Source organism: Aegilops tauschii, chromosome 2 (assembly GCF_002575655.3).
Source record: "Aegilops tauschii subsp. strangulata cultivar AL8/78 chromosome 2, Aet v6.0, whole genome shotgun sequence".
Lineage (NCBI taxonomy): Eukaryota > Viridiplantae > Streptophyta > Magnoliopsida > Poales > Poaceae > Aegilops > Aegilops tauschii.
Genome location: NC_053036.3, coordinates 54,284,746 through 54,302,714, shown reverse-complemented (window position 1 = coordinate 54,302,714; position 17,969 = coordinate 54,284,746). Strand labels below are relative to the sequence as shown.

The window sequence follows — 17,969 nt, the reverse complement described above, 5'->3', positions numbered from 1 at the left end:
GAGGCCCGAGTCTATGAGACTGCCGCGGTAGAGTTCGTCGATTTCGATCGAGACAATGAATCTGTCCGCTAGGCCCAGCTCGTCGAGACCATCCCAGTCCGGGTACACCTTGACGTTCCAGGGGAGACCACGGAAGACGATGGTGTCGAAAGTCTGTGGGCGAAGCAGCATGGAGTAGCCGTGGATCCGAGTCGTCGTCACGACGGGCGGCGTCGAGCGGCTGGCGGTGGCGCCCATTGACGGGAAAGTCCAAGCCTCTCCGCGCGAGCTCAGACCTGCCCTAGCTATGCCCCCGCACTTGTCCTGGCCGGTGTATATATATGTAGCCCGTAGTCCGGAGTCCGCGCTTCTTACTTGTCCTGTTGAGTCGATCGATCTTGAAGCCCTAAAAAGCGGCCTCTGTCGTTTAACGTAATGTTTTACTTAAACTCTACGTGCTGACTCAGAACCGGCACCGCGAGTCGGACGTGGCTTGCTGACGAGGAGATGGCGGCTTTCCCGGGAGAAAACGTGGGTCGTGGGCTTCTTTTTGTGCGATCTTCTCCCTCGTATCAAACCCTGGCGCCGCCGGCCGCAGGCCGTACCTGAATTGATCTCCATGCTCTCTGACTTTTATCAGGATTGTAGGTGAACGTTAGGCTAGATTGATCTTTTCCTTGTAATTTTTGTCTCTGCAGCCATCGATCCTGCAACCCCAGCGGCCGATTCACAACCGTTCCCTTGACAGAACCCACAATGGTCGCCCCCGCGGGCGACCGACAGGGGCAACCCTAGCCGCCGGTAAACACCCCTGCCCCCCCCCCCCCCCCCCCCCCCCCCCCCCCTGTCGCCGTCAGCAAGCGCCACGGGGCAAAGCTTGGTGGCGTCGGTGATGGTGGGCAACTCTTCCTCCTCGATTCGGCGCTAGGCCGGCACGGGTAGGCTTGCCTGGACGGGGACGACGTGCTTTCACGGGTCCGGCAGCGCGGTGGCAGGAGCAGATGGAGGCGGCATCCACGGTTCGGCGGGTGGCGGCGTCAGGCGCGAGAGCTGGCTGTGCGGCGGCTGCAGGTGTTGGGCCTCGAGTGGATGCGGGCCCCATCGGGTGGCCGGATCTGGCGACCTAGCGGGTGGCGCCCTGGTGGCCGGCGAGGTGCTACAGGGGAGGGAGGCCAGGACGGCGCCCCCGTGCCGTGTCTGGTGCGGTTTCAGGTGGGGGCCAGTGTGGTGCTTTGGGCGGGCGGCGGCCCGGCGTGGCTGCTGTGCTGGACGGGGAGCGTGATGGTGGGGCTGGGCGCATGCGCAGACGGTGCGGTGCGTGTTGCTCCGGCCGCTTCTTCCCTTGACTGTGGGCGTGTGGAGGTGGGTCCGGCAGCTGCTTGGCGGAGCTCGACAGGGGCTGGAGGTGGTGGCTAGGTGCAGGTGGAGGACATGACTGGCCTTTGGCGGCGTCCCGGGCGGCCGGAGTTGCCGGCTGCCTATGGCATCCCGGTCCAGATCTGAACGGTCAGATCGGATGGGGCAGTCTTCACCCTCCCGGTGGTGTTGTCCCGTAGTTGGCCAGCGACACCATCGGCCCATGACCATCTCCAGCGATGTCGAGTGGGGACCCGAGGTTGTTGGGGTGGCGTCCACACGTTATGGCGTCAGTGTAGGGGTGGCGGCGGGGTTCCTGGTTTGTGGTAGTAAGAGTACCACTGATATGGCAGCATTCAAGTGTGCTTGGCGGCAGCCGTCGGTAGTCTTTGGGTTGTATCCCTCCTAGTCCACCAGGACCGGCTGAGGATGCTGCTGTGGGTGCTCCCTACTGTGTGGGCGCCGACCCAGACCCGATGACTGATGCCGGGCTAGGGGTGAAGGACGGCGTATTTCACTTCTACTACCATGGTTGGGTGGTCGTGATGTGGATGGTGGGTGGTGCCTTGCGACACCAATGCCGGGGCGGCGGTCCTGGATGGCCGGCTTCACGGTTGGCTTCCCGGCAGGCTCCATGGTGGCGGTGGTGGCTACACCTCTTGGTCGTGTGGGCGGCTAGAGGGGTAGTGGCGGGCGACCCTGGCCTGTTCTGATAGTGCCCAGATCTGGTGTGATGAGCTGACCTTAGTTGCGGTGGTAACCGGGATCCCTCTAGTGGTGGCGGCGAGTATTCGAGTGAAAACTTTACATTTCTGGCGCCGGCGCCGGCGGCGCCCATGGGGGTCGCATGCTTCTTGAAGACGTCGTCGTGGATCTTGCCCCGGTGCCAGGGCTCTGGGTGGGTGAAAACTCTAGTCCATATGGACTCGGCAGCGGCGTCGCATCGCGTCAAGTGCCCTTGGTCGAACCTCGTCTAGGTGTTAGGCTTGTTCTGGTTTCTTGTTTATCTTCTGATCTTCATTGTAAGAGGGGCTCCCCACCATATTGTATTGTTCGGCCGTGTACTCTGTTATGATGTTGCTTTATATATAAAGCGGAGCGAAAGCCTGTTTCAAGATTTTGGAATCTCAAATGCATGTAATTTATCAGGATCTCAAACCCTTGTAATTTTGTCTCTACAGCTGTCATACCTGAATTGAATTTATCACGATCTCTTGTAATTTTCAGATTAAAAATTGCTACACCTCTTCCGTAATCCATGGGAATGGAGCTGAAAATTAGTGACAGTAGATTGATTTCAGTGCTCATACCATGATTTAATCCATGGGAAGGGAGCATTAATCAGAATTGTTGGGAATTGATTTTGCTCTTGCTAACATGTATCTTCTATTCCCTACACATCTGCACTCCGTTGATTAATCACATTGCACACAATGGAAGGTGAAAAGTGAAGTTGTTGCCTTTTCTGTCCAGGGATTAACTCACCATGGTGACAAATTGCTTTGTTCGTGACTTCTAAAACAAGGTCACAAGGGTGTGTAGTAAGTAACATAGAAGTAAGGGGAATGTTTGCTGTTTGGAGAAAGCTCGTCTCCGGCCTCCTTTAGGGTCTTACTTCTACAGAGACTAGAATTATTCTTCTAGGTGTAGTAAGTATTTACTTTCATATATATTCATTCAAATTGTTATCATAGCTTTACCAAATTTAATTCCAGCAAGATACTTAGATATTCGCATTTTCCAGGAATGGACGACCAAGGTACTAGTGTTCAAAGATCAAGCAGTGACATGCGGATCGACTTTGAACGAAGGGGATGGCTTGTACAAAACTATGGTGAAATTCAGTCAGATTGAGCAGTTGAGGACCCTGAGCTTGGTATGATGTTTGGTAGTGAGAAGGCTGTTTTGGAATACTACACAAATTATGCCAAAGAGAAAGGTTTTGGTGTGACAAGGAGAAGTTCAAACACTGATGATAATGGTGAACTGAAATACCTTACACTCCCTGTGCTCGGCAAGGTAAAAATCAGTCAGAACAAGGAACCCTTTGAAGCCAAATCCACTAACTGGGTTAGATTGCAAAGCTAAAATCAATGTTACTCGTCGTCTTGATGGCAAGTTTCAGCTTTCGACTGTTATTTTGGACCATACTCATAAATTAAGCCCACAAAAATTGCGGTTGTTCAGATGCAACAAGAAAAATAGACATGCATTTTTTTTTTTGAGATTAGAGTAGGAGACCTACTCAAAACGGAGCAGTACATTCAGAGAGCATAAGATGTCGAAGGCTGCTCGGCACGTTCGCAATCAAAACTTGCTCTCCCGAGCTCCTGGTCAGCGCGGCCAGTCCATGAGCCAAAGTATTCCTGCTCCTCTTCACGCACTGAACACTGCAGGCAGAGAAAGCGGCCATAGAGTTCTTGATGTCCATTATTAGACCGTAGTTAGGGGAACAAGTGGGCCTCGTTGCCAGTAGTTCGTTCGCAATCAGTTGATTATCCGTCTCAATGATCACACGGCCATTAAACATTTCTGCCATGGATTGCAATCCTGTCAGAATGGCTCGAGCTTCCGCCTCCTCAACGCTTTGGCACAGTGGCAATTTCTTGCAGACTGATTTGAGGACCGAGCCTTGGTAGTCTCGCCCGACTGCGCCAGCCGCGCTTTCTCCTGTCTCTGCTAGATATGTTGCGTCCGTGTTGATCTTAACTGTACCTCGTACTGGCGGGATCCACTTTTCTTCAGAGCGTTCAACTGCATGCACAAGATGTGCAGTATTCAGAGTTCCGTTCCGGCCGAAGTTTTCTGCAGTCTTTCCACTCGTCCACTCAGCTGATGCCTCTGCCTTTCTTAATTCTTCCTCATAATTTTTCAGAAACTGCACTGAGCTACTGATTGTCTCTCTGCCGTTATTTCGCACGCAGTCCTCCCTGAGATGCCAGCATCGCCAGATTAACATCAGGATCTTGGCGCGTGTTTCCTCGCTTTCTGAGTCCAGCATTACTTGCAGCCAGTTTTCACCTGTGAACCAGAACTTGTTTTCAGCAGGTAAGCTCCAAACCTCTCTCATAGCAGCTCTTAATGCTCTGCTCTTGGTACACATAATCACTGCATGATATTCATTTTCTGTCCCATGTCCACAAATGTTGCAGGTAGCATCCAACTCAAGGGTTCTCTTCCATTTGTTCTCTTTTGTTGCTAGGGTGTTTTAAACGGAGGCTTGAGTTGAATGATTGTGCTGGGATATGAGTAAACAAGAACTTCAATTCTTTTGTGGTGGCAGCTGGTGGTCATGACAACCTACCATTTGGTGATAAAGATGCTCACAGCTATTTAGAGAAAGTACGAAGATTTAAATTTGGAGCTGGTGCTGCTGAAGCAGTCCTTCATACCTACCATGCCCTTGGGAGATCCTTCAGCAGTGTCGATGCCTAGATTTCCAAGAGAATTCACAAGTTTGATGTTCGAAGTTCAACAAGGCCGGAGTACAATGGAGGAATTGCAGGACTGAATGACATAGGCAAACATAATTGATGCAATTTTAGCTTCAGCCGCTTGATGCATCCTTTTATTATGCACTTGGAATCATAGTGTTATATCTGAAATAGTTGAAGATTGACAATCTGGTAGAAATGAAATGAATTTGTGTTCTTTTATTATTTTCTTGTATGCAGAAGGCCACGATTATGTAATACCAAATCTGAAATCTGCAGGTGTTCTCTTGGATTTGAACCAACAAACAGTATTATACCTTGTATCAGTTAGGAACAACTAGGAAACATGCCCGTTCGTTGCAACAAGAGCAATACGCAAGACCAAATAAAGCTGCTACTTAGTTTTTTTCTAGACATGAAGGGTGTAAAGCAAAAGAGAGAAGCAACACAAAAGAGTGATTACATAAGACAATAAAAATCTTGTATACTTTGTTAATCGTCCATACATATATGCTTCTATTGTGTGTATGCTACCCGTGAAGTCCTTATCGTATAGATGTACTAACTTGGACATGGAGTTTCTACTCCCGGGCTCAAATGCTCACTTATGAACAGTAAATTAAAAAAATAGAAAAAAACAAAAAATTCCGAATTTTTTTGTGGTAAACTTTGACAATTTTTCTATGCTTGTAAAACTTCAGCACGAAATGACACTCATGGAAGTCGTGGCAAAAAAATTTGATGTTCCAAAAATGCTAGTTTTGAAAACATTTTGGAGTGCTGATTTTTTTTTTGCCACACCTTCGACGAATGTTATTTTGTGTTGAAATTTTGCAAGCATAGAAAACATTTGTCAAAGTTTAACCCAAAAAAATTTCAGAATTTTTTGAATTTTTAACTATTTTTTTCAATTTTACTGTTCATAAGGGAGCATTTGAGCTCAGGAGCAGAATGGTACTTTCATACTAACTTCCTCTTTGACATATGCAGGGTTTTCCATCGCAATTGATTATTTGCATCTGGTGTGTTGCGCTTTAATTCACGATTAACTGCAATTTGCCCCATTCTAGCTTTCTTTTGCTCGGGCTGCATATTTGCATATTTCTGCCTTTCTCATGCACATTTTTTTGTCTTTTGTGCTAGCTTCATATTTGCATATTTCTTCCTCCCTTGTGTGCATTTTTTGCAACTGAGTTGAGTCTTTAATTGTTTTGTTTTGATGATAGGCTTCAGGTCGCTTTTTTAGTTTTTTCTGTTTTTCTTCATTGCTAAACCATGCATACCGCTCTCTATCTCTTTTACTTCTCCATTCCTTAGCAAACATGACCGGAGATAACAAGCCAAATTGCTTGGCTGCATAAGAGTTTTCTATATTGTATGAAACTATAATGTTTATCAGAAAGAAGAAACTGATTAGATTTTTCACCATAAATAGAACATATGTAGCTACTTATAAGTTACTTTAATTACATTGGACATAAGCATTAGAATATATGTGTTGTTTCTACAGTAATGTTATACTTCAGCTCCACGCGGTTCCTTTTTAAAGTTGTGTAGCCGTTTTGCCTTGCGGGTATAAAGTTCATATTAGCCAACTTTAATATTTTCTTTTTGTCCTCTTTGGGTGATTATTACTAAAGCAAGGTAAGACTATAATATATAGAATCAGCACATCACTTAATGTTATGACCTCAGTTTGTTATAGTAAGTTAGATGTTTACATTACTACTCCCTCCGTCTAGGTGTATAAGTGATCTTAGTTGTGCACTGCGACCAAGGCGGAGGAAAAAACGAGAGAACTTAATGTTCATTTGCTAATTAATAGCATTGCATGCAATGAACTGACCTGCATGTCGTGTTTGGTAGTCTCAAGTCATTAAAAGCATACATGCCCCACATCTCTTATTGGTTGATTCCTTTATTTATGTCAAGAAACAAGAAACGAGGTGGGAGTTAATGCACCGTGCCTAAGTGTTTTGGGATTATTTGATTTTCGTAAGATGACTTAAACACATAAAGAATGGAGTATCTTAAATCAATTTGGGTATAGATTGAATGGAGGAACCATCTAAATCATATGAGCTTTGTAGTAATAATTTGATATTCATGAAAGTAGGGAAAATCGACTTTATGCAAAAAAAATAACTTAGAGCCTTCCCCAGCCAGATTCCATGTAGAAGTAGGACATTTTGACATCTCTTGTGGTGTGACTTGCATGTACATTCAACGTACTGACCTACATGGCTACAACTTATCATGTTGCAGAATTTACAGACGATGAGTTAAGGTACGAGATAGGGTTAAGATGTCTACACTCAACTTTGCCGTTGGTGTTGATGGGACCCCACATATTTGTTGTTTGTGCTATGTATTCTAGCCCCAGGGCTATAAGGTAATAATATTTACATATTTTATAACATGTGATATTCTGTTATTTCATTGATTACTGTGTGTGTGCTAGCTACTGATTCAGGGATAGCAATGAAGCACAGGAGACTTGGATCCTTATCGGAACTGGGTCACTACACCTGTTCAATGCTTCCCTACTTATAAGAAGGAGCCGGTTAAGCACTAGACCCACCATCAATAGGAGAAGAACCACATTGCCCACTGTTGTAAGTTGGACAAATCTCTGAAGCTTGCTTCTCCAATACACAACGTTCAACACGCTCTACTTAATGAAGTAACTCATGAATATCATTATATTGAACTAAATCAACATAGTCATCAATGTTTTCCTCTAGTGCCACAAAGAATCGTACCATGGTCGCCTTTGTAGACTCAGGTATGACAGACGGGTCATCAAAATTTGCATCTCTTTGTGCTAATGATCAACTGATTTTGTACCTTTCAATAGATGAAGTAGTCTACTGTGAAGCTGGGAGTGTAGTAAGCAGGCACAAAACGTTCCCTCATGATTCACTTCATGTCATCCCATGTCGTTCGTCACTCGTGATTACGGTTCTTATTATCCCACCATACAAGAGGATACTTTGTAAATTCCATTGATGCAACACGAACCTTCTTCTCTTCGCAGTAGTTGTGACCATCAAACATCTTATTTACACACATCTCCAACTCCAAATATTTCTTCAGGTCACAACAACGTCCCAAGAATTTAGGCATGCTTATCTTGATTCGACCCAAATCCTCCTCCTCCCGAGTAGCATGGCCGCCATGGTCTGCCGCCCCGCATGGCGGTGAGCCTCAGCCTCATGTCGTGGTCAGTGAGGTAAGCTTCCATGAGCATCGTAGTCCTCAGAAAAATCACCATCATCGTCGTTGCCGTGGTCACGACATCGTCATGGTGAGCGGGACTGTTAGGGTGCCACGTCTCTCGCCTGAAGACGTTGAACTTCTACAGTGAGCCGATTAAGACTCTCGGTCACCACCTGTAGACACTACACCACAGCACTGCATCTGTGACAGACAGGTTGGTCGGAAAAACAGCGTCCGCCGATAGGCAGTCGGTCGGGAAAGAGTATTGCCGACCGACCGTGTCTGTTGGGCAAAGTCCAGACGGGAAAGCCTTTTGCCGACCGACATATCTTTGCCGACCGACAGTTGGATGGCGATACAAGACATTGCCTACCGAACTTCTGTTGGCACTACTATGAACCTTTCCCGCCGATTTTCCGTTGGTACTGTCCTAGAACTTTTCCCGACCGACTGTTTGACGGTGCAATCTTTGCCGACCGATATTCTGCTGGCTCTGCTATGTATCTTTCCCAACGGACAATTGGATGGTTTTGTTTTTTACCAACCGACTCTCCGTTGGCCCTGGCGTAAGCCTTTGCCGACCGATAATAGGACGTTATTTTCTTTTCCCAGCCAACAGTTCGTCAGCGTTTAGTTTAACTGAGCAATAAATATGAACCTGTTATATATTTCTCATCTGCTTTATACAATATCAAACAAGTTGCATATCTCATCACAGCACAATATCAATCAAGTTAACTAACTTGCATGTACTCACAAAAAAATAAATCATGACCAAAGAAGGATAAAATAGTAATTCATTCTCATAAGCCTTCCAACATTTATATGTTCCAGTCACCGAATCACTCGATAGGTTTACAAAATGATAGATGCATGTCCATCGATTCATTGTTTGCTCCATTACACAAAATACCCAGATGACAAGACGCCGCCATATAGGTCCACAAAATGATCCTAAAAGACACTGTTTTTGCTCCATTACACAAGATGTCTAGCAAACACGAACTGCCATCTTCATGGTTCCTTCATGGTCCTTTTGTATGTCTTACCTACAAAGGATACAAAGTCACCGATGAATTCATGCATTCATAGAGACAATGGTGAAAATAATAATTGCATAAAGCATCAATGGCAGTGGGGTTTTAGTGTTATAAAAAACAGGGCAAGTCCTAAATAATGCGACAACATGTTTAATTAGAATTTGTACTGTGTTAGACATAATAGAGCATCAATGCCTGATGGCCATGGAATATATTTCATCAAGAAATATGAGCAATATGCATCATCTGGCTGCAGTTTAGCATACGGCCAATTATTGGGAGCAACACATTCAGGTAGACTCACGATGGTCAGTTTTTCTAGAAAAAACCACCAATTTTCTTTCTTTCTTTTCTCTGGGCTGGAAAAGACTGCAGTGTGCCTGACGATTATATTTAGAAAACCATCAGAGAATTACATATGCACGTCAGCGCCACAAATTATATTAAAGTAAGCCATTAATTTCAGAGAAGCATATGTACTGTACATACAAATCTTTATAGGTATAAGAGCCAGAACCTGTGAAACCATCAGGTTATGCATAAGAGAAATAAAGAAGATAGAATGTAATATATGGGCCTAGAAACAGGATTCAGAAAATAGCAAAACTATAAAAAAAATTGTATGACTACTTTATGGACATGAATCAGGATTTGGTATAAGGATACAATGTACTATATGGACATGAATCTAATTTATTGCTAGTGGCAGAACTAAAAAAATTGTATGACTACTTTAAGATCCAAAACTTGGATTGCACCTGACCATTATATTCAGAACAGTAGACGTACTTTAGTTCACAAATTAAATTAAATTTAGAAATTATTGTACACTTGTACATCTCCTACAAGTTTATGCGTCGCTGTCTAGTACATCGCTGGTGCTATTTGAGTATCTTGATGGCTGATGTGTGGGGTCACAATGGCTGTGCTATAACTTTTTGGTGTGTGACAGTACCTTAGCAACTTGTGTACTTTGAGCAAAAGAAAGCACCAAGAAGCATCTCTTTTACAGTACCTTAGCGGCGGGATGAGGAAGATGCCCCTGGTTTGTAGGGTTTCATCTAGCAAAGTGATCATGAGTCAGTATCACACATCAAACAATTTGAGATAAGTGGACAGAACACATATTGTAGGTGATTACCTTGCTAGATGGCCATGCAATGGTCCTTGTGACAGCATCAGCGATAATTTGTAAACCATCATATTCATAAGGCACAGTGGCATCCCTTCTGATAGCAACATTGACAAGAACCTCATAAGTTGCTGGTCCAAGGGGCTCTCCGCCCACCATAGTGTCTGGGTCAACTGAGATAATCGTTGCCTTGGCAACAGGAGTTTCAGGACCAGTCCATGCATATAGAAGCACATCCATACCAATCTGAATCAATGATTATTTTAGAAACATGAAAATGAAACAGAAATTAAACATATAGGTAAAGATGTGAAGATTACAAGGCTTTCATCTTCATGGGCTGATGAGCTTCTTGCAGAGGGCTTTGCAACAACTCTTCTATGAACAAATGGCTCTTCATCATCCTGTTCAACATCTTCTTCAGCATCGTTATCTTCCTCAGCTTCAACTCCGGAGTTCTACCAGACAACAATATGGAAATAGAGTTAGTGCATGCAAGATGGATTAATGATGCAATGAAAAGATGTGAAAATAGTTCATTACTTGTCGAGAATTGGAACCGTGCTGCGAGATAGGAGTTTCCAGATTATGCCTTCCTTGTGAAGCTAACATCAATTCCATTCGGTTCATTCGTTCCTCCATTTGTTGCACATGCCCCTGGAGCATGTTAAAGCGATTTTCAGCTTCTCGGCGCCCTTCCATTGCAACTAGAACTCTTGTGCTCAGTTTACCCCGTGTACCCGGTGTGCCCAAATCTTGAGGTGTTGGCCCTAGACCTAACACACGGACACGACCCCTGGGCTCCTTCAGTCCACATACACGTGCAAACAGATCACCTTCTTTAATGCTTTTGTCCTTCCATTCAGGGTGTTTTTCAGCACTCTCTATGAGTTCTTTCTGCAAAATGATATTTACTTGCTCTATAAATTGTACTTGTACAATTTCTGAGTAATACTGAAAAACATGGAAAAAGAGACTTACAATTGTTGCTGCTGCCTGCGGCACATAACTCCCTTTCCTTTCCCCTTTCTTGCATGTATGTGTTTCGATATAAACTTCATCTCTCCGAGGATCATGCCCAAGTTTGACAGCCTACAATCATTTATTTATTTCAATATGCATTAGTCACTGAATCACAGTGGCATATCATTTATAATTGGGGTAATTGTTTTTACCATTTCATTGGCAACACGGGCATGACTCTTGCTGCCAGATGTATGAGGTACTGCATTGGCACGATTCTTTTTGGCGATAGCCACAAGCAAAAAGTAAAGGAGATTTATCACACATATTGTTTGTGTTTTGAGAATCATTACATGCATATTTGTTTATCTATGTCCAGGACAGAGTGTGCTGCAAAGATATACTACAGTTTTGATTAGCAGGATGACTTACTTCAAATGCCGAAGATCTCCAATAAGTAATAAGGGTCTTCCAGTCAGCTTCACTAATTCTGCTGTCACGTCTTTTCATAAGTTGTGCATCAGTGAGCGCAGCATCAAACTTGTACCTCTTTAAATCTGACTTCCAATCCTTCCATTTTATGTGTGAAGTGTTGATAACAAAGCTCAAAGCAGTTGAGTCCAGCTCATAAAATGCCTATTAAAATGAGAGAAAACAGGACGCTCAGTTAGATGGCACTAAAAAAGAGTGTGTAAGTTATAAATTATGCTCATTTCTACCTTCAAGGTCTCCCACACTAACAACTTTTTTTCTACATCAACATCTCGCCAGTCTAACTCTGCAGGTGGTATATGCTTCCTCACCAAAGTACCAATGAAATTGGCAAATTCAGTTGCATCTGGCCCAACATGCTGCCCATCCCCATTAAGTGGAATATGGATTTTGGGTTGATTCAACCTTGCATATATGTTAGCCTTTCGAGTAATTTTTCTTCCACCTTTCTTTTGACTACCATCATCATCCAGCTCACGAGTAATCTCTTCATGCAAGAAAATTAACATAGTCATACATCAATTCTAGCAAGTGACATTACGTTACAATATGAACAATTCTAGCAAGTGACATTAGGCTACCTTTGGAAGGCTGATGCTCAGGATCAACATGATCTTGATCTTTTGATACCCTAGACCTCAAAACACGTCCTTCATTCGCGCTTACAGGTGCGCTGGAGGGTGCCTGCATAGATATATATGTTAGTGTTGCAAGATACATTTGCTTCCTTCAGGTAGAACATGAATGTGATGGAAGCTACATACCTTTCTTTTCTTTTTGGCGGCTTTGTTTGCTTCCATATCTTCCTGCATAGAAGCTCTTGTTGCCCGTACCGCTGCTAGCCGTTTATCATTTTCTTCAATCCTCTTACTTCTCAGTAGTTCATACACAACTTACTTTTTTTCAATATCACTTGCTTTAAGAACTAGTCCATCTATATCTGTCCTAGCAGAACCAATGCATCCATCCGCAACACTCACACGTATGGCAGTACATGGATCAGGCAACGTCACACGTAAAACATTACCATTATCATCTTGAGATTCTTCCATGTCATATAATGATGGAACAACAACAGTAGACCACTCAGCATCAATGGGATCTTCAACATAGTAAACTTGAGTTGCTTGTGTGGCTAATATGAAGGGCTCGTTTGATATTTTCTCACCGGTATTGAACAAATGCTTGAAATTCACAGAAGTGACTCCAAACTGATCAGTTTGCACCCATTCATCTTCTACATGATTATCAACCCAGTCACATTTGAACAACACTACTTTCCCTTCATGTTGATAGTTCAACTCAAGAATTTCCTTTATAATGCCATAATAGGTCTTGTTTCTTACACTAATATTGTCACCTTTTCCTTTTGCAAAGGATGTGGTTTGTGCAACAAGAGCTACTCCACTACTCTGAAATGACCGGCCCTCATCATATGATTGTGTATGAAAGTCTATCCCATTTATAGTGTAGCTACTATACTTCATAGCAACCAAGTTTGGCTCTTTAGCTAATATTTTTATCTCATGAGGTGCTTCATCGCCCATTTCTGCCACCTGTGATTATGAAATGCTATTGTTACTCTACAATGGGATGGAATTATATGTCTTATAGGTTGACAGTCACATGCCCACTTACGTGCAATTTAAACCACTCATGAAAGGTCTCGTAATGCACACGCTTGACTTCTCGATGACTTCGAACACCAATAGAAGAAAGGTAATCCATATGTTTGCTGCATATAGGTTATATTTATCAATTGACAAGGAGGAGAGAAATAACCTAATAGCAATACATAGTAGGGATATCTTACTCTAGGTATGGTTCTATGTTGTCATAATTGAACAAGACGTATCTGTGGGCTTGCAGCCAAGTTTTGTTATCTAACATCACCATGCACTTGCCAGCCAGCCCTCGACCAATGTTGTGGAAGAAAGGAGTTGTATCATCAACTTCCATATCCAAACCTCCATCATTCCTAGCTCGATTCAACCGACTCTCATCATCCAAATAGTGTGAGCAAAATGTCAAGCTCTCATCAAACAAATAGCCCTCTGCAATTGATCCTTACACATGACTTCTGGTGTGGACATGTCCCTTGAGCTTTCCTATATACCTCTCTACAGCCCACATGCTGCGAAAATGTACTGGACTAGCTATCATTGCTTGTGCTGGAAGATGAACCATCAAATGCACCATAATATCGAAAAATGATGGGAGGAATATGGCCTCAAGAAGGCTCAAGGTCTCAGCTATTTCATCCTGCAACCTTTGCATGTCACTTATGTGAATAACCTGTGAGTACATTCGCTTGAAAAATCTGCTCACACGAATCAGTACCGCACTCACTCTTTCTGGTAATGTTCTTCTCACTGCAAGTGGCAGCAAGTCTTGCAAAAGGACATGGTTGTCATGGCTCTTTAGCCCAGTTATCTTTTTCTCCTTAAAATGCACATTACGGCGTATGTCAGATGCATAACCATTATGAAACATGGCATTTTTAAATACTTTGCAAAATGTCCTCTGCTGATCAGATTCCATTGTGTAAGGTGCCGGAGGAAAAAAAACTTCATCATCATCAAGATCAATAGGTTGAAGATCCTTTCTAATACTGAGTGCTTGAAGGTCATATCGAGAATTAATATTATCCTTGGTTTTTCCATTTACTGCCAACAAAGTGTTAACTATGTTCTCACACACATTTTTTTCTATGTGCATGACATCAAAGTTATGATGCATCTTCAAATCCTTCCAATATGGTAGTTTAAACCAAATAGACTTTCTTTTCCAAATGATCAGCGGATCCCCTTTCTTGCGTTTCTTAGTTCTAGGCTTCTTCGTTATAGGATCCTTCCCAAACTTGGTTTGCATATTTTTTGTCAGCTCTAAGATTTGCCTACCGGAAAGTGGAACGGCTGCTGTCCCACGTTCTATGTCACCAAATGTGCGTGTATCATACCTCAAGGGGTGATCTGCATGTAAGAACCTACGATGCCCCATATAGCAAGTCTTGCTACCATTTTTTAGCCTAAGAGAACATAATTGAGAGTGGCATTCAGGGCAAGCTCCTTCTCCAGAGGAAGCACAGGCAACCAAAGACCCAAGACCTGGTTTATCCGTAATTGTGCATATTATGGCAGCATGAAACTGAAAATACTCTCCGGTTGAAGCATCATAGGTCCTAACACCATCAAGAAACATATCTACCATATCATCAACTAGTGGCTCAAGATAGACATCAATATCACTACCAGGAGAATTTCTGCCAGGAATCAACAGTGATAGGATGAAATTTGATTGCTTCATAATCATCCAGGGTGGAAAGTTATAAGGAATCAATAATACTGGCCAAATGCTATAGCTGAGATTCATGGATCTAAACGGATTAAAACCATCGGCACGTACTACAAGCTTAAGATTTCTGTTGTCTTTTGCAAAATCTTTATTTTTTTCATCAAAATCTTTCCAAAGGAGGGAATCTTTAGGATGCCTAATCAAGCCATCTTGTGTGCGCTCTTCCGCATGCCATCTTGTGTGCGCTCTTCCGCATGCCATCTTGTGAGAGCCGCAGTTCTGGAACACACAAACAACCTTTGAAGCCTCTTCTTTATTGGGAAGTAACGAAGAACCTTCTTAGGAACCTTGTGGACACGTTTCCCATCTGCACTCTTCCTTTCAGATTTCCATCTTGAAGCCTTACATTCTGGGCATGAATTGGCATTGGCATTGTTCTTCCAAAATAGAATGCAATCATTTTCACATGCATGGATATTAACATACCCAAGTCCTAGGCATTTGACTAGTTTTTTAGCTTCATTGGAGTTTTTGGGTATTGCGGACTGAGGGTAAGCATCTTTTAGTAGATCTAACAGCAGATCAAAACTTCTATCAGACCACCCTCCAAGCAGTTTGGTGAGAAGAAGTCTCACTAGGAAACGACGCTTTGAGAAATTCTTACAGCCTGGATATAGCTCTTGTCTAGAATCAGCTTCAAGTTTGTGGAGAGATTCTAGAAAAGAATCATCCTGATCTAAACCACAATCATCTTCAAGATCTCCCCCTTTATCCAAACTAGCAGCAAGGTCTCTTAGCAAATCAGATATATCATCGCCCTCATCCCTATCGTCACCCTCATCTAGATTTGGAGGAATGGAAGAAGAAGAGACACGTTCTCCATGAAACATCCACTGTTTGTAGCCATCTACAAATCCCTCGCATACCAGGTGCTCACGGACTTCAGACTCTTCTCTCCAGTATGAGTTCACACAGTTTTTGCAAGGACATAAGATTTTATTCTCGACCGATGATTTATTAAATGCAAAGCCTGGGAATTTGGCGAGCCCTTGTAACTACTTCTCTGTATGCCTACATGCAAGTGTACATGTGTAGTGTGTTATATATAGTTTCAGCATCTAAGAAATTTAAAATATATATGATGCGTTATACCTAGGCGCATCCATCCAACTTCTATCCATGGTAGCTAGCTTCACACTTGGTCACTACAAATACACACTAAATCCTGAACAGATAATATCACAACCAGAGAATGCAAGGAATTACTTGAAGTACTATAAATACAGTGGCTCGGAAAAGAAAGGAAGAATCATAGAACCAATTCAATGGTAGTACACATAGCAAAGGTAGATACCACCAGAAATAAACAGACCAAAGATATGGTTGACTCACCAACTAGTGAAGGATGTCGTGACAAGCACGGAAGGGGATTACTGCGCCGTTGCTGGAAGCTGAGTCGTTGGTAACAAGAATCCTAATAACCAACCAGATTGCACACTACAAAAATCAGTGCCAAACATAAGGAGGTATCTCTACATATTCATGGCATCCACACACATGGAGGGCCTCTGGACTTGAGTGGGGCAGAGGAACTCACTTGAGTGGATGCAGTAAGCACGTCGGTGGATGATCTCTTGAAGATGAGCTCCCACGGTGTAGCCTCCTGAAGGAAAAAATGCATAAGAGCCGAAGCCTAAGCAAAACCTTCAATTCATGTTCACACGCAACATTGGCTGGGTTATGCTAGGAACACACAAAGATAACAACTTCAATAAATCTTGGAGCCACATTTGTTACAAAATACCAACAAGATATTAAGTTCACCAATTTCATAAATAATATCTGTTTGTTAGCCACTAACTCCTAATCTATCTACCATTTCAGTTATTCACATAATTCTGAATCAAACAGCCAGACTAAAAGCACTCCATCAACTAATCATATACTAAAAGAAAAATAAACAGTGGACACTCCACACACACCTTGTGCACTAAGGTGGTGTTTGGTTCAGGCAAATATGATGCTAGGTACAATCAAATACCACAAGCTGGTCACTAAGTACCAATGATTTTGCTACTCTTCTTCCTCTGCTCAATGGTACCAACAGTGGTTCTCTGTGCAACCTGCAACAAAAACAAAAGAGAGATGAAGTCAGGTCGCATGTACAGAGAGATGAAAATCCACACTGCGTGAGGTCTCCCCATCCCCGCCACATGCGTTCTACGGAAGATCCATGTTCTCCCCGATGAGATTCTCGTTCCCCACTGCCGGAGCTCCATGTTCCTCGCCACCGGAGCTACAACATGCCTCTAGGGGATATATATATATATATATATATATATATATATATATATATATATATATATATATATATATAGAGAGAGAGAGAGAGAGAGAGAGAGAGAGAGAGAGCAGCTGTACCTCAGACGCACGCTGCCCCGATACAAGTTGAAGCAGCCACCCGGAGAGAACGGCGCGGGGCGGCGATGGACGGGCAGGACGGCACGGGGCGGAGATGGACGGGCAGGACGGTGCGGGGCGGCGCAGGGCGGCCAGGGAGGCACGGGACGGCGTGGGGCGGCGCAGGGTGGTCAGGACGGCGCGGGGCGGCGCGGCAGAGGCATGACGGCGCGAGGCGGCGCAGCAGAGGCAGGACGGCGTGGGGCGGGCAGGACGGCGCAGGGCGGGCAGGACGGCGCAGCGGAGGTCGTGGGACGGCGTGGGGAACGACCGGCGGGAGGCGTGGGGCGGCGGTGGAATGGCTGGGATCTAGCAGTGTGTGGCGGCGTGGCTGGGGGAAAATGCTAGGGATTTGGCCCTTCGTGGGGATTGAAGTGATTTGGGAAAAAAAACATTTCGCGGGCTGGGCCAGACTTTGCGCTAAAATTTGGCCGTTCGCGCGCGAGGCCCATTTAGCATCTGACTGTTGGTCGGGATTATTTGCCGACCGATGGTCTGTGGGCCATAAGGGAATTCCCGACCGACAGTTCGATGGTATATGTTTTATCATTCCCGACCGACAGTGTGTCACCGTAAAGAATTTTTCCGACCCACAATCTC

General features: G+C 44.0%; 1 protein-coding gene and 1 long non-coding RNA gene across 16 annotated transcripts; one reads left to right on the top strand and one right to left on the bottom strand.

Annotated features, from left to right (window-relative positions):
* The first annotated feature begins 880 nt into the window (after positions 1-880).
* LOC141041526 (uncharacterized) lies at positions 881-5,481 on the top strand. Its single transcript, XR_012201756.1, has 3 exons — positions 881-2,984; positions 3,080-4,383; positions 4,488-5,481. It is a non-coding gene; the product is annotated as an uncharacterized lncRNA (long non-coding RNA).
* A 3,290-nt stretch (positions 5,482-8,771) lies between these two features.
* LOC109744085 (uncharacterized) lies at positions 8,772-17,728 on the bottom strand. 15 transcript variants are annotated; one of them, XR_012201754.1, is made up of 19 exons: positions 17,331-17,728; positions 16,892-17,032; positions 16,507-16,572; positions 16,302-16,406; positions 16,062-16,134; positions 13,429-15,980; positions 13,254-13,350; positions 12,380-13,171; positions 12,197-12,299; positions 11,843-12,102; positions 11,556-11,759; positions 11,336-11,401; positions 11,142-11,252; positions 10,704-11,057; positions 10,481-10,618; positions 10,170-10,406; positions 10,044-10,089; positions 9,333-9,408; positions 8,772-9,037 (listed from the first exon to the last, which is right to left on the bottom strand). XR_012201754.1 is itself a non-coding variant. In XM_045232579.2 (18 exons), exons 8-17 carry the CDS (start codon positions 12,425-12,427, stop codon positions 10,045-10,047), a joined length of 1,566 nt encoding a protein of 521 aa, XP_045088514.1. In that variant the 5' UTR covers positions 12,428-13,171; positions 13,254-13,350; positions 13,429-15,980; positions 16,062-16,134; positions 16,302-16,406; positions 16,507-16,572; positions 16,892-17,032; positions 17,331-17,728; the 3' UTR covers positions 8,772-9,037; position 10,044. The 15 variants fall into 15 exon arrangements, 11 of the variants coding, with proteins under 11 accessions (XP_045088514.1, XP_073364046.1, XP_073364045.1 ...); XR_012201752.1 differs by lacking the exon at positions 9,333-9,408 and having other exon boundaries at positions 9,984-10,089; XM_045232579.2 differs by lacking the exon at positions 9,333-9,408.
* Positions 17,729-17,969: the final 241 nt, after the last annotated feature.

What these genes read in the sequence shown, in the direction of transcription:
- LOC109744085 (XM_045232579.2), bottom strand. Translation starts at nt 12,427, where the DNA reads ATGCAGGAAGATATGGAAGCAAACAAAGCCGCCAAAAAGAAAAGAAAG. An exon ending in CCCGTGTTGCCAATGAAATG is followed by an intron (nt 11,253 to 11,335) that starts GTAAAAACAATT and finishes AAATGATTGTAG; the next exon opens with GCTGTCAAACTTGGGCATGA. An exon ending in CGCAGGCAGCAGCAACAATT is followed by an intron (nt 11,058 to 11,141) that starts GTAAGTCTCTTT and finishes ATCATTTTGCAG; the next exon opens with AAAGAACTCATAGAGAGTGC.